Source organism: Salmo salar, chromosome ssa13, assembly GCF_905237065.1.
Source record: "Salmo salar chromosome ssa13, Ssal_v3.1, whole genome shotgun sequence".
Taxonomy (NCBI): Eukaryota; Metazoa; Chordata; class Actinopteri; order Salmoniformes; family Salmonidae; genus Salmo; species Salmo salar.
This window is the reverse complement of record NC_059454.1, coordinates 9,856,231-9,871,029: the sequence shown is the minus strand read 5'-3', so window position 1 is coordinate 9,871,029 and position 14,799 is coordinate 9,856,231. Positions and strand designations below refer to the sequence as shown.

The 14,799-nt window shown below is 43.7% G+C and overlaps 2 protein-coding genes across 9 annotated transcripts in view; both read left to right on the top strand.

The window, feature by feature from the left end:
- LOC106566398 (zinc finger protein 335) overlaps positions 1 to 10,232 on the top strand; it is a 32,272-nt gene extending 22,040 nt beyond the window's left edge. For 6 of the 7 annotated variants that reach the window (XM_014134380.2, XM_014134379.2, XM_045692914.1 and 3 more), the window contains 9 exons: positions 223 to 470; positions 706 to 832; positions 1,446 to 1,655; positions 2,121 to 2,263; positions 2,420 to 2,565; positions 2,763 to 2,974; positions 3,658 to 3,801; positions 3,983 to 4,088; positions 9,102 to 10,232. In XM_014134380.2, the coding sequence (XP_013989855.1) occupies positions 223 to 470; positions 706 to 832; positions 1,446 to 1,655; positions 2,121 to 2,263; positions 2,420 to 2,565; positions 2,763 to 2,974; positions 3,658 to 3,801; positions 3,983 to 4,088; positions 9,102 to 9,229 (1,464 nt within the window). In that variant the 3' untranslated portion in view covers positions 9,230 to 10,232. The remainder of the gene's footprint in view (positions 1 to 222; positions 471 to 705; positions 833 to 1,445; positions 1,656 to 2,120; positions 2,264 to 2,419; positions 2,566 to 2,762; positions 2,975 to 3,657; positions 3,802 to 3,982; positions 4,089 to 9,101) is intronic. The other variant, XM_014134378.2, reaches the window with a different exon arrangement.
- Positions 10,233 to 11,968: 1,736 nt separating this feature from the next.
- Positions 11,969 to 14,285, top strand: LOC106566405 (uncharacterized). Of its 2 annotated transcripts, XM_045692912.1 has the most exons (7): positions 11,969 to 12,057; positions 12,173 to 12,219; positions 12,327 to 12,487; positions 12,797 to 12,908; positions 13,043 to 13,152; positions 13,318 to 13,441; positions 13,624 to 14,285. In XM_045692912.1, exons 2-7 carry the CDS (start codon positions 12,212 to 12,214, stop codon positions 13,886 to 13,888), a joined length of 780 nt encoding a protein of 259 aa, XP_045548868.1. In that variant the 5' UTR covers positions 11,969 to 12,057; positions 12,173 to 12,211; the 3' UTR covers positions 13,889 to 14,285. The 2 variants fall into 2 exon arrangements, with proteins under 2 accessions (XP_045548868.1, XP_045548869.1); XM_045692913.1 differs by lacking the exon at positions 11,969 to 12,057 and having other exon boundaries at positions 12,118 to 12,219.
- Positions 14,286 to 14,799: the final 514 nt, after the last annotated feature.

Sequence of the window (14,799 nt, the reverse complement as noted above, 5' to 3'; positions counted from 1 at the left end):
TAGCCGGTAATAACGCTTCCTAAAGCACATACAGTACCAACCCCCTAGTGTGAGTACTAATCCCAGTCACACCACTGTCCTGCATTTCCTTTTCTCTCCATCTCCCCGCTTATTTTTAATGATATCCCTGGCTAAATAACATTTTTAAAAGTGCCCAAAAATAATAATAATAAAAAATTTAAAAAGTATAGTCCTTTTTTAATTTCCGCTGTGGTCCTTTAGGTTGTGACGTTCCACATGTCTGAGAATGGGGAGACCCTGGTGCAAGAGGTCCAGGAGGTCTATGAGGCTGGGACCAATGAGAATGGAGAGATTACTCAGATAGCCATCCAGGCCTATGAGGGGGCAGAGGGCTTCAGTGTTGTGGAACAGATGCAACAGGCTACTGAGAAGGGGGCAGAGGACTTCAGTGTTGTGGAACAGATGGAACAAACTACACAGGAGATACAAAGCACTGGACCTGGATACAGGTACAGTAGAACCTGGCCTCACCTGGCCAACACGGCACACTGGCCATTAGCTAATGAGCGCCATTCTGTCTTTCTGATCTGCTATACAATTTGCATTCCTGATGATATTTTACCATGATTTTTGAAGCGCTGAAATAAGTTTCTTCTCCCATTTGAAAAAGTATCAAACATTTTTGGAGATAAATCAACTTGGTTGACTTCCACTTCACAGTGTTCCAATGTGTTGTGTTTTCAGTAGTGGCGAGGGCAGTCCCCAGCCCATGGAGGAAGAGCAGGAGGGAACAAAAACACTCAAAGAGAACAGAGACACCCAGTACTACCTGACCTCTGGTGTGGGGGATGGAGTTCTACAGCAGGTAGAGGTAAGCCAGCCACAGGAATACCACATACTGTAGCAGGGGGTGTTATAGAACAGTTTCTACAGAAATACCACATACTGTAGCAGGAGGTGTTATAGAACAGTTTCTACAGGAATACCACGTACTGTAGCAGGGGGTGTTATAGAACAGTTTCTACAGGAATACCACATACTGTAGCAGGGAGTGTTAGAGAACAGTTTCTACAGGAATACCACGTACTGTAGCAGGGGGTGTTATAGAACAGTTTCTACAGGAATACCACATACTGTAGCAGGGGGTGTTATAGAACAGTTTCTACAGGAATACCACGTACTGTAGCAGGGGGTGTTAGAGAACAGTTTCTACAGGAATACCACGTACTGTACTAGGGGGTGTTATAGAACAGTTTCTACAGGAATACCACGTACTGTACTAGGGGGTGTTATAGAACAGTTTCTACAGGAATACCACATACTGTAGCAGGGAGTGTTAGAGAACAGTTTCCACAGGAATACAGTGCCTGTATCTAAGATGATGTTAATGCTCTGAAACTCATCCCTGTTCAGTTGAACTGTAGATGTCTGAGAAGGTAATCTGCTGTCTCGTCCTCCATCTCTCTCTATCTCCCTCTCTTCAGCTAAGCAGTGAGGTCCCCGGTTCCCCCTCCATGGTGGGATCCCCCCAGGATCAGAACCAGCTCAACCCAAAGAGGTTCTCCTGTCGTATCTGCTCTGAGTCGTTCCAGGGCCGCAGTGACATGGAGAACCACAAGAGGGCCCATATCGACCCCTCCACCTTCAAGTGTCCTGACTGTGACTTCACTGCCTCCTCCTGGCCAGACGTCAAGGTGGGTCTTTTATCATTTCTCAGCCAGGGTGTAAATCAAAAAAAAAAAAAATCCTTGATTCCTTGTGCCCTCTCTAAAGGAGGGCTTTGGAGGAGTAGATAAGGACCCTCCCCTCGGATCTCTGGTCTTCTACACCTGCATTGCTTTCTGTTTGGGGTTTTAGGCTGGGTTTCTGTACAGCCCTTTGTGACATCAGCTGATGTAAGAAGGACTTTATAAATCAATTTGATTGATTGATTCTCTACCGTCTGACGTTTTCAGAAGGTGGTGAGGAGAGCACACCCAATAAATTGAGGAAAGAGTTTGAGATTAACCCTTTTATTAAATATGAAGGGACTTTTTATTTGCCCCCAAAAAATGTTTTTGGTCTTGAAAGGCAGCATTGACCCCTAGTAGTGAATTACAGTTTGTCTCTATCCAAAGCATGCTATTTATTTGGTTATCAATGTACAATTCCTTTCCCAGACCCACATGGGCATGCATACCTACCTGCGGCCTCACAAGTGCCCCAGCTGCAGCTTTGCCTCTAAAAACAGGAAGGACCTGAGGAGACACATGATGACGCATACCAACGAGAAGCCCTTCACCTGCCAGATCTGTGGACAGAGGTAATTCAACCAATTAGGGCATCTTGAGGCCGTGAGAATAAACTTTTTTATGAAGTGTTGGGATGGTGATGCCAGCATAGAATGTTTTGTTGTTGTTGTACAGAAAATGTTTTGAAAGCACCTTAGGTAACCATTCTGGTTTGTCCCACTTATCAGGTTTAATCGTAACGGCCACCTCAAGTTCCATATGGAGCGTCTCCACAGCCAGGACCCTGCGACAAGGAAGACCCATTCTGGAGGAGGCTCCCAGCAGCAATCCTTTATAGTCAGCAGTGATGAGGAGGCTCTCGCCATGCTACAGTGTAAGGAACACACACACACGTTTACACCAACTTGTAGGTAATTTCACTGGGTGAATAAATCACTGATGTCCTCTATTTCCATCCATCCCATTTGGAGGACGTTTTGTTTTGTTTCAGCTACAGTTTGTTTGAAATGTTAACACTTATGTTGTTATTGGCCATTGTCTGAGATGCTGTTGTTTCTCTCTTTGTTACAGCCCTGCAGGCAGGACAGACCATCAGTCCGGAGCAGCTACAGAAGGCCCTGGGTCAGGACAACATTATAGTGTCCCAGGAACAGGGCCTGGATCAGGACCACATTATATTGTCCCAGGAACAGGGCCTGGAAGACAAGGAAGAGGCCACGTACATCCAGCAGATCACCACAGTGGACGGACAGACGTTACAGTACATAACAGGAGATAACCAGGTGACGTTACAGTACATAACAGGAGATAACCAGGTGACGTTACAGTAAATAACAGGAGATAATCAGGTGACGTTACAGTACATAACAGGAGATAACCAGGTGACGTTACAGTACATAACAGGAGATAACCAGGTGACGTTACAGTAAATAACAGGAGATAATCAGGTGACGTTACCGTAAATAACAGGAGATAACCAGGTGACGTTACGGCACATAACGGGAGATAATCAGGTGACGTTACGGCACATAACGGGAGATAACCAGGTGACGTTACGGTAAATAACGGGAGATAACCAGGTGACGTTACGGCACATAACGGGAGATAATCAGGTGACGTTACGGCGCATAACGGGAGATAACCAGGTGACGTTACGGCGCATAACGGGAGATAATCAGGTGACGTTACGGCGCATGACGGGAGATAACCAGGTGACGGTGCGGCGCATGACGGGAGACAACCAGGCGACGGTGCGGCGCATGACGGGAGATAACCAGGCGACGGTGCGGCGCATGACGGGAGATAACCAGGCGACGGTGCGGCGCATGACGGGAGATAACCAGGCGACGGTGCGGCGCATGACGGGAGATAACCAGGCGACGGTGCGGCGCATGACGGGAGACGAGCAGTCTAATTCTCCTCCTTCACCCTCCCGGGGTCTAATTCTCCTCCTTCACCCTCCCAGGTCCAGTATGTCATCTCTCAGGATGGAGTCCAACACTTCCTACCCCAGGAGTACGTGGTGCTAGCAGACGGGAACCACATCCAGATGTCAGATGGACAGATCATCCAATATGAGAATGATGGGGCCTTCCTACAGGAGCAACAGGTGAGATGGAGGATCCCAAAAACACTCCCATCACAAAACAATCAAGCCCCTACAAATATTCAACCCCCAAAACAGACAAACAAGAATACTGCTGTATTTTGGGATAAGGAATTTAAATGTTCCCTGTGACATAGAGTAAGATGAAAGGTTAAGTGTTTAACTTCCCTGGCTCTCTTTTCAGATTTCCCTGAGTCATGACGGCCAGATCCAGTATCTTCCCATCAGTTCAGAACAACAGATAGTCAGTCCTGAAGACGTGGAGGTTGCTGAAAACTCTGCTGTCACCGGTATGATAACACACTGTCTGCTTCAGTAGAGGGCCTGGAGGGTAGGGCCTGGAGGGTAGGGCCTGGAGGGTAGGGCCTGGAGGGTAGGGCCTGGAGGGTAGGGCCTGGAGGACAGTAGCATAATGCAAGTATTCCCTGGGAGGTTCAGGAGGGTGTAGTATTAACAGCAGCAGCAGATAGTCAGTCCTGAACATCTGGAAGATTGGAGGTTGCAGAACACTGCTGTGACTGGTATGTTAACCCACTGCTTCATACATTACAGCATTGTTTCCCAAAGCACTAGTCTACTGTCTTCAACCATTCCACTTACACTATGTGATCTATGACAGTGGTGGGACACCTGATCAGAGGCAGTATGTGATCTATGACAGTGGTAGAACACCTGGCTCACCTTATCAGGGGACTGCAGATGGAAATGAGCTGTTAGCTAAATCTGGTTCAATGTATCATTTCTCAAGTGTACTAAGACTTGTGTTTTTGTTGTACACTGAGTATACAAAACATTATGTACACCTGCTCTTTCCGTGACATAGACTGACCAGGTGAATCCAAGTGAAAGCTATAATCCCTTATTGATGTCACTTGTTAAATCCCCTTCAAATCAGTGTAGATTAAGGGGAGGAGACAGGTTAAAGAAGGATGTTTTTAAGCCTTGAAACAATTGAGACATGGATTGTGTATGTGTGCTATTCAGAGGGTGAATGGGCAAGACAACAATTTAAGTGGCTTTGAATGGGGTCTGGTAGTAGGTGACAGGCACACCGGTTTAAGTGCGTCAAGAACTGCAATGCTGCTGGGGTTTTCACGCTCAACAGTTTCCTGTGTGTATTAAGAATGGTCCACCACCCAAAGGACATCCAGCTAACTTGACAACTGTGGGAAGCATTGGAGTCAACATGGGCCAGCATCCCTGTGGAACGCTTTCAACACCTTGTAAACAATGTTCCCTCAATTGTTTTTAGTCACTGAGCAAATTTCAGGTCTGCTGAGCGCTAACTTGAACGGTGGGAAAATTCTGTGCAACTTCCAGTATGCGTTTACTCTGAACACTGAGGCTGTACCCGCTTTACATTTGTAAAGTAGGCTACTGTGGCTATTTGATCATAATGTAGGCCTACTAGAGTGGCCTACCATCAAAAGAATGGAGAAAATGCATCCCGTAACATTTTAACATGGAAATAGCTGTTCTATCATTCAGTCTACAGTAGCAGCCAATGTGTGGTGTTCAATGTAAGCCTACATTCCATGAGACTTTTGAAAAAAACATGTAGGACTTGACATTAACCTGTTGATCCACTTGTCCTTCAGACAAGGAAGTGACTGAAAATGTTGTTGTTTGACGTAAGAAACCACTTTACAAAATAAAATGCATTGTTATTCCCATACCATTAATACAGAGAATCAGACAAATTATGCTACCCTCTGCCTATTGGCTACTTAGCTTATTCAAGCCTGGGAATTAACGGGAATATATGCATATTAATACCATTTAAATGTAGATGCTTTTTGCATTGGATATATTTACCATATCATATGGAGACAGAAACATAAACCTTTTACCTTATCATAAGTAGACATAATTGCAAATTATTAAATCCTTCCAATAAAAAAAAATAAAAAAAATGTAGTTACGAATTTAACTTTAATTAAATGATTTCACTCTTCACATGGGATGATTTCACTGAACAACAAAAGAAAGGGAATATTTAATGATCCCAATGATCCATCGCATCTCCCAAAAACATTTTCAACATCTGTAAAATGATAGTCTAGAAACTAAAGCTTTGGTTGTCTTCCTCTCAGGCGTCCATGTCTTCTCCCTGGACCTCCTCAATGTCCACCTCTTGAATATCAGACTCTGAGGCCCCATCTTCACTGTCACCTTCCAACCTTGTTGAGGATGGCTCGTTGTCAGGGTCAAAAAGCCCACATTTTTCAACCCTTGTATTGGTCAGCCTGTTGCATGCTTTGGTGTGTGTGTTCTCAAATAAGGACCAGTTGTGCTCTGAGGCGGGTGATGTTGGTGGGATTTGGAGGATGATAGTGGCAACAGAGGAAAGCGCCTCAGATCCACAAAGTCCCTTCCACCAGGTGGCTGATGAGATATGTTGGCACGACTGCCATATTGCATCTCCATCCCAAGGCCCTTGCTTGGAAGTGTACTTCGCCAGACTGCCAAGAACCTTGCCCTCATCCAGGCCAAGGTGGTGAGACATGGTAGTGATGACACCATAGGCCTTGTTGATCTCTGCACCAGACAGGATGCTCTTGCCAGCATACTTGGGGTCCAACATGTACACTGCGGCGTGTATGGGCTTCAGGCAGAAGTCTTCACGCTTTTTGATGTATTTCAGAACTGCAGTTTCCTCTGCTTGGAGCAACAGTGAAGTGGGCAGGGCAGTACGGATTTCTTATCTTACATTTGCAAGCAGAGTCTGAACATCAGACAGGATGGCATTGTCGCCCTCAATCCGTGCAATGGCTACTGCTATAGGTTTCAGGAGTTTCAGGCTGCTCTCTCCCAAAATACATCACCCAGGAACATCCTCTTGATGGGGCTGTCCATATCGGCAGACTGTGATATGGCCATTTCTTCCTCCCCTCCAGGAGACTGACAAACATGATGACAACACCACCCCGACGGGTGTTGCTGGGCAGCTTCAATGTGGTGCTCTTATTCTTCTCACTTTGCTTGGTGAGGTAGATTGCTGCTGTAACTTGATGACCCTTCACATACCTAACCATTTCCTTGGCTCTCTTGTAGAGTGTATCCATTGTTTTCAGTGCCATGATGTCCTTGAGAAGCAGATTCCATGCATGAGCAGCACAGCCAATGGGTGTGATGTGAGGTTAGGACTCCTCCACTTTAGACCAAGCAGCCTTCATGTTCACAGCATTGTCTGTCACTAGTGCAAATACCTTCTGTGGTCCAAGGTCAATGATGACTGCCTTCAGCTCATCTGCAATGTAGAGACCGGTGTGTCTGTTGTCCATTGTGTCTGTGCTCTTGTAGAATACTGGTTGATGGGAGGAGATGATGTAGTTAATTATTCCTTGCCCACGAACATTCGACCGCCCATCAGAGATGATTGCAATGCAGTCTGCTTTCTCTATATTTGCTTTACCTTCACTTGAACTCTGTTGAACTCTTTATCCAGCAAATGATTAGATAAAGCATGTCTGGTTGGAGGGGGGTATGCTGGGCGAAGAACATTCAGAAATCTCTTCCGATACACATTGCCTGTGAGCATCAGAGGTGAACCAGTTGCATACACAACTCGAGCAAGACATTCATCAGCATTTCTCTGACTACGTTCCTCCATTGAGTCAAAAACACTTTTGATTCCAGAAGGACCATGAGCTCTTGCTATCGATAAGGTGTCTGATTCATCATTTTCACCTCGAATAAAAGTAGAGGGACTTTTGTCAGAGGTTGCTTGCTGTGAGCGCTGAGGGAACTTTATCCACTTGGCCAGATGATTCTGCATCTTTGTTGCATTCTTCACATATGATTTGGCACAGTATTTTCAAAAGTACACAGCTTTTCCTTCTACTTTAGCTGCAGTGAAATGTCTCCACACATCAGAGAGTGCCCGTGGCATTTTCCTGTAAAGATTAGAAAATAATGAGTAAAGAAAAAACAAATACAATTCCATGTACAGATAAATAGTTAAGCAGTTAGATTAAACAACCTCTTTGTAAGATAAATGTTTTAAAATGAAACATGTATGGAAACAGGTGAATTAACACTCCTCGGTTAGCAGGCTCAAACAAATTAAAACCCACATGGTAGCAAAAACTAACTAGCAGAAATTGTTAAGTTAGAAATGATTTAAACACATTTTGCTGTAGGCTACTATTTACTTGTTAACAAAAAATCATGTATGTCATTTAAAATATATTCACCCCACACAGTATTGTAATCAAAACCAGAAAGCATGTAGTCCTTGGCTCAGACAGTGTAGTAGTGTGAGTTCAATAGCATCTCATTAGTGTGCAAGATCTTGAGAATCAGCTGTACATGTGATGGAAGAGTGCATTGCACATGTGATGGAAGAATGCACTGTGCATGCAGAGGGTTGCAATCCCAGTGAATTGTGGATAGTTTAACCAAAATATGCCACAAGACCTAGAATTGTCTTGTGTATCCCCCCAAAAATGTCACTGTTAGCTAACTTTTTTGATGAATTTAAGCATAATTCCCCAAATTCCCGGGCTTAACGTCCCATGGAAAATTTCCGGAACAATTCTGTAAGTTTACCGGAAAGTTCCCGACCCTTTGCAACCCTAGTTGCAGTTGCAAATGAGAACTTGTTCTCAACTAGCCTACCTGGTTAAATAAATGTGAAATAAAAATAGTTCTGCCACAACAAAATCTCTTGCAAATTAAGTCTTGCATAGCTTTTTTTTTTTGGGTATGTTGCATTGAAAGAGACTAATTGCGTTGATTCGATCACAATTCCCACAGTAAAGGGAAACGTTGATAGTGTTAACGAAGGGAGAAAACTAGAAAGTTGAGTGTTCAATCTCGTGTTTCTCTGCGCAGGCTGATATTTCTTCTGCGCTGCAGTCCCGGGGGGAGCTGTGTGCGCACGCAGCTTAGAGGGAACGTTGCTTGTAATGTCCATTTCCCCCAAGGAAACAAGGCTCCTCTGAGGGCGAAAAGGGGGTGCAACTCAATATTATGAAGGTGTTCCTAATGTTCTGTACACTCACTGTACATTGTTCAAATAAACATTAATAAATAAATCGAGGACTAGATCATGGGTGGGCAACTCCAGTCCTCGGTGCCTGATTTGGTGTCACACTTCTTCTCCATCCCTAGCAAACACACCTGATTTAATAAAATTGCATTCTAAACTGAAGATCATGATTAGGTGATTATTGGAGTCAGGTGTGTTAGCTGGGGCTGGGGCAAAACTGTGACACCAATCAGGTCCCTGAGGACTGGAGTTGTCCACTCCTGGACTAGATGATAAAGTTGAATCAGTACTTACTCTCTCTGTGTTCTAGTCATAGCAGATGGCGCCACGCAGCAGACACAGACAGTCTACACTGAGGCCACACAAGAACAGCTGGAGCTGCTACAACAGCAGGGCATCCAGTATGATGTAGTCACCTTCACCGACGAGCAGAGATGACGTCATCACCTTCAGACACTGCTGTTGGATGTGATGTCGCTGCTTTAAAGGACAGAGAGACAGGCCTGCAGTGCAGGACCCAGTGTGATGGAACCACAAGGAGCCAGTGACATACATAGTTTATTTTTTATTTTATTGATTTAACTAGGCAAGTCAGTTAAGAACAAATTCTTATTTACAGTGATGGCCTACCGGGGAACAGTGGGTTAACTGCCTTGTTCAGGGGCAGAATGACAGATTTTTACCTTGTCAGCTTGTGGATTCGATCTAGCAACCTTTCGGTTACTGGCCCAACGCTCTAACAACTAGGCTACCTGCCGCCCCCTAGTAGCTATCGTTTAAGAAGTTCAGCCAAAGCAAGGCTCTGCACACAATCCCCAAACTACAAATCATCTTGTATCCCAAACAACTACATTACCTGATCAGGATTAGCAAACTGGGCAGCGCCTTGCTCAAGCTGATCCCCTCGAACACGGTGCTCTACTCTATCTGTGATACACTATATATACAAAAGTATGTGGCCACCCCTTCGAATTAGTGGGTTCGGCTATTTCAGCCACACCCGTTGCTGACAGGTGTATAAAATCAAGCACACAGCCATGCAATCTCCATAGACAAACATTGGCAGTAGAATGGCCTTACTGAAGAGCTCAGTGACTTTTAACGTGGCACCATCATAGGATGCCACCTTTCCAACAAGTCAGTCAAATTTAAGTGGTGTTATTGTGAAGTGGTAATGTCTAGGAGCAACAACGGCTAAGCTGCGAAGTAGTAGGCTACTTAAGCTCACAGAACGGGACCGCCGAGTTCGTGTAAAAGTCATCTGTCCTCAGTTGCAACACTCACTACCAAGTTCCAAACTGCCTCTGGAAGCAACATCAGCACAATAACTGTTCGTTGGGAGCTTCATGAAATGGGTTTTCAAGCCTAAGATCACCATGCTCAATGCCAAGCATCGGCTGGAGTGGTGTAAAGCTTGCACTGCAGCATACAATTACATTCTAGATAATTCTGTACTTCCAACTTTTACTAGGCAAGTTAGTTAAGAACAAATTCTTATTTTCAATGACAGTGGGTTAACTGCCTTGTTCAGGGGCAGAACAACAGATTTGTACCTTGTCAGCTCAGGGATTCGAACTTGCAAACTTTCGGTTACTAGCCCAATGCTCTAACCACTAGGCTACCCTGCCTTGCAGTTTGGGGGAAGGCCCTTTCCTGTTTCAGCATGACCATGCCCCTGTGCACAAAGCAAGGTCGATACAGAAATGGTTTGTTGAGATCGGTGTGGAGGAGCTTGACTAATCTGCAAAGAGCCCTGACCTCAACCCCATCATACACCTTTGGGATGAATTGGAACTCTGACTGCGAGCCAGGCCTAATCGCCCTGGCTCACAGGGGGGGGTTTGGAATGAGATGTTCGACGAGCAGGTGTCCACATACTTTTTGTCATGTGGTGTATCTTCAGATATCTAAGTTGATAGGAACAGTATTAGAGAGGATTTTAGTGGCTGCTAGCTATTACTCGTCTTTTCAGTGTTGAAATAGATAAACTCTCACTGTTAAATACATGTACAAAAATCTTCTGTAAATTCTAAAATGTTGCTTCTAAGTTGATCATAGGGGCTGCTGTACATTTTAAGGAACAAAGTTACACGAGAGGTTGGTTGATCTAGTGTGAGTCCCAAATGACACCCTATTCCCCACACAGTAATAGGTTGCCGTTTGGTACGTAACCCCACTCTGTAATTATTTAAAATGATCTTTCTGCGTGTGCCTCAATACCTGCTTTGACTTGCAAGACGAAGAAGAGGATGGAATTAAATGGCTGATATATTTAAGCAATAAGTCCCGAGGAGGTGTGGTATATGGCCAATATAACACGGCTAAGGGCTATTCTTAGGCACGACACAACACGCTAAGCCGTGGTATATTGGCCATATATCACAAACACCCGAGGTGCATTATTGCTAACATAAATTGCTTACCAACATAATTAGAGCATTAAAAATACATGTTTTGTCATACCTGTGGTATACGGTCTGATATTCCACGGCTGTCAGCCAATCAGAATTCAGGGGGCTCGACCCACCCAGTTTATAATTCAGAATAGAGCACACCATCCAGTGGACGTTTCAGTTTTGAATAGTAAAGGACTGTGTGAAGGCTATGCCTATGGAGGATCGGATGACTGACTGTGTGACTACAGGATTGATTGTGATTCGTGGATAAAGAGTGGTTAATCATTTGGTAATTTGTACATATATTTTTGCATATAAAGCATTTTGTTCCATGATAAAGGATATGCTTGAATGAAAATGTCTGAATAACTAAAAGCTGATACCAAATAAATCACTGCTATATTGTGTAAGATCTTTCACTTCCCTTTTTGTGATTGTTTTCTTATTTTGGCCAGATAATTTGTTTTTGTACGACCAAAACAGAGGTATTGTGATACTACTTGGAACCATGATGGCCGAGCTGGTACCGTGACAACCTGTCATCTTCATACTCTAAGCCAATAATGAGTGTGCTCTAAAACTTGTAAAATCAAATCAAATTTTATTTGTCACATACACCATGGTTAGCAGATGTTAATGCGACTGTAGCGAAATGCTTATAATTGCAGGTTAGAGAGATCGCCTCCCCCAAATGAAGAAGTTAATCACAAGGCAGGTGTCAGAACAGTGATGTCAAACCGCTATCAACCTTTGGTCCTTTTTTTTGGGGGGGGGGGTTGGTGAGTAAGATGTATGGGGACAGCTGCCCAGCCTTAGTGAGTATTTCACTGAAGATGAAAATGATTATCTTTCTCTAGCTTCTTCTATTAGGTGAGATTTTATCCAGGTTTGTCTCATTGAGATAAAAAAAAATAAAAAAATTTAGCAAGAGATTTTTGTGCCATATTTGGTCATTTCTAAGTGTGTGTGTTCGCTTGTTTGATAGATGACCCTGAGATAGAAGCACAACAGTGGACGGAGGTGAATGGACAGGTATACGGACACGTTCTGCTGAGATTTATCTTTCCTCCCTTCTACAATGGTTATGAGAAGTTATGTTCTAAACTATATCCTGAGCCATTTCCTGTTCTGAATACCAGAGGATATGTCAACAACTTCTACAAGGGAAGAATATCGAGAATGGAATCCAACGGTGAAATGTTCGTTATGATAAGGAATTTAAAACCTGTGGACGCTGGTGACTACAGGTGTGTTGTCAGCAGTGTGAATCATATCTACTCTGACTTTCACCTCCAGATTGGTAAGAACCCTCATAAATAAATCAAATCATCTTAAATGAGGTAAAGAACTATTTTGTTCTATTCTAGGAACTGGTATTAGAAACTGGATGCATACTGTAGGTAAACCAATGTGTTGAGGCCAAAGAAATCTGTAAGCATGTACAGTAGGAAGAAGATTACATGTATTTATTTGATTTAACCTTGACTTAACTAGGCAAGTCAGTTAAGAACAAATTCTTATTTACAATGACGGCCTACGCTAAGTCAACTTGTAAAAGAACAGATCGCTGTGTTGAAATGAGTGCTTATTAAATTCGGTCTCTGTTTAGATAGTGGTCGACGTAGCGGTCCTGTACCCCCTCGACCTCGTGTCAGATCAACCATCAGACCCTCCATCTCATCATCATCCTCCTCAGACACCTCTGGGCCTGTTTTCCCCAGGTGCAATCTCTCTCACACACACATACTGGTTAATTATTCCTTCTAGTTGATAATGTTATAGTTGATAATAGTTGTGGGAGTGGTGTAATACTTATGTAAAATATTTTGTAATCTTTGTCCTATTCTCCTGTTAGTGTTTCCCGGAGTGTTGGTATACCACTGGCTGCAGGTCTCTGCATCACGATGGGGATCGTTATCTGTCCAATCATAGTTGCTGTGATTCATCGCAAAGTCAGGGCAAAAAGTAAGAGGACGCGCTTTCAGTGTTTCATACATGAATTGCTGTTCATGTTAAATCGTCTTTCAAATACGTAGGCTACGACCTTTAGCCAGTAGACGTTCAATGATTTTTGACATTGTTGCACTGTGTCTGTTCTTTAAGTTGATGTCATTTTCATGTTCTTCACAGAGAAATGTGGAGCAACTTCCAGTGACTCAGCAGCCCACATCCTCTCAGTAGGTGCTAAACTTGGACGGTGTCTTCGTGACTCAGTGTCAAATGTCCTGTTTTGTCCCAGAAACAACAACAAAGGGTAATACTAGTGTTTGAGCTTGACGTACCCATGATGTCTGTTGATATGTCTTTTGCAATTGGGCCCCGTAATAAACTTTTTATAAACAACTTATACATATGTATAAATACAAATTATAATACAGTTATATACCTTAATATAAAGTGTTACCAAATAATATTTAATATGTATGTCTCCTGCAGCACGTCCCTCAAGAGGAGAGCAGTATTGTCTACACCACAGTGGACTTCAAACCTCATGAGAACCATACCACAGAGCTGTATGCTAACCTACAGACACTCAGCAGCCCCAGAGGTCATGACCCTGACACACACAGAGAGCCTGCTGGGACGGTGGTGTACTCCACACTGGCTAGCAACCAACGCTGAACCGGATTGTTCCGTATCTGTATCTTTCTTAGCCTGGTGGTCACAGATCTGTTTGTGTTGTCTTGATATGCTGTCATGACCAGGCTATCTGTATAATTGTTAGTTGCTACATTTTTTTTTTTTTATTAATTATATATAACTTATAAATGCCTCAGGAGATTAGTTCATCTGTCGTACCCCCATCACAACCAAAAATATAAGCTTGTTTTACTCCAATGTTTGTAAACAAAGTAAATGTAAACAAACACATTATAGCCTCAACACATGGTTAAAACTATAGTGTTGATATCATGGATGGTCAGTCCTTTTATCCATAGCTCTGTCTAGGATTTAGACAGGCCCATCCTTCCGCTTTTTACCAAAACAGTAGCGGGGTGCCACTTTGTTTAAACTGCGGATTCTAGCTTTAATATGATTGATTTATGTGTATATTCTTTTTGACTTATGAACTATACAAATAAAATAACTCAACTGCACCAGGATTTACTCTGACTGTCTTTCAACAAGCTGGCTCTATTGACAGGCTGAGAGACACTATCTGGCATCCAATCACCATGTCCTTATCAGTTTCCTCTGGATAAAACCTTACAGACACAGAGTTCCCCTACCCATTCATATAAGAGATGGTTGTATATGTCTCTGGGCCTACCTGCCTCCACCATGTTTGGGTCTATGTCTCTGGGCCTACCTGCCTCCACCATGTTTGGGTCTATGTATCTGGGCCTACCTGCCTCCACCATGTTTGGGACTATGTCTCTGGGCCTACCTGCCTCCACCATGTTTGGGTCTATGTATCGGAGCCTACCTGCCTCCACTATCTTTGGGTCTATGTCTCTGGGCCTACCTGCCTCCACCATGTTTGGGTCTATGTATCTGGGCCTACCTGCCTCCACCATGTTTGGGACTATGTCTCTGGGCCTACCTGCCTCCACCATGTTTGGGTCTATGTATCGGAGCCTACCTGCCTCCACTATCTTTGGGTCTATGTCT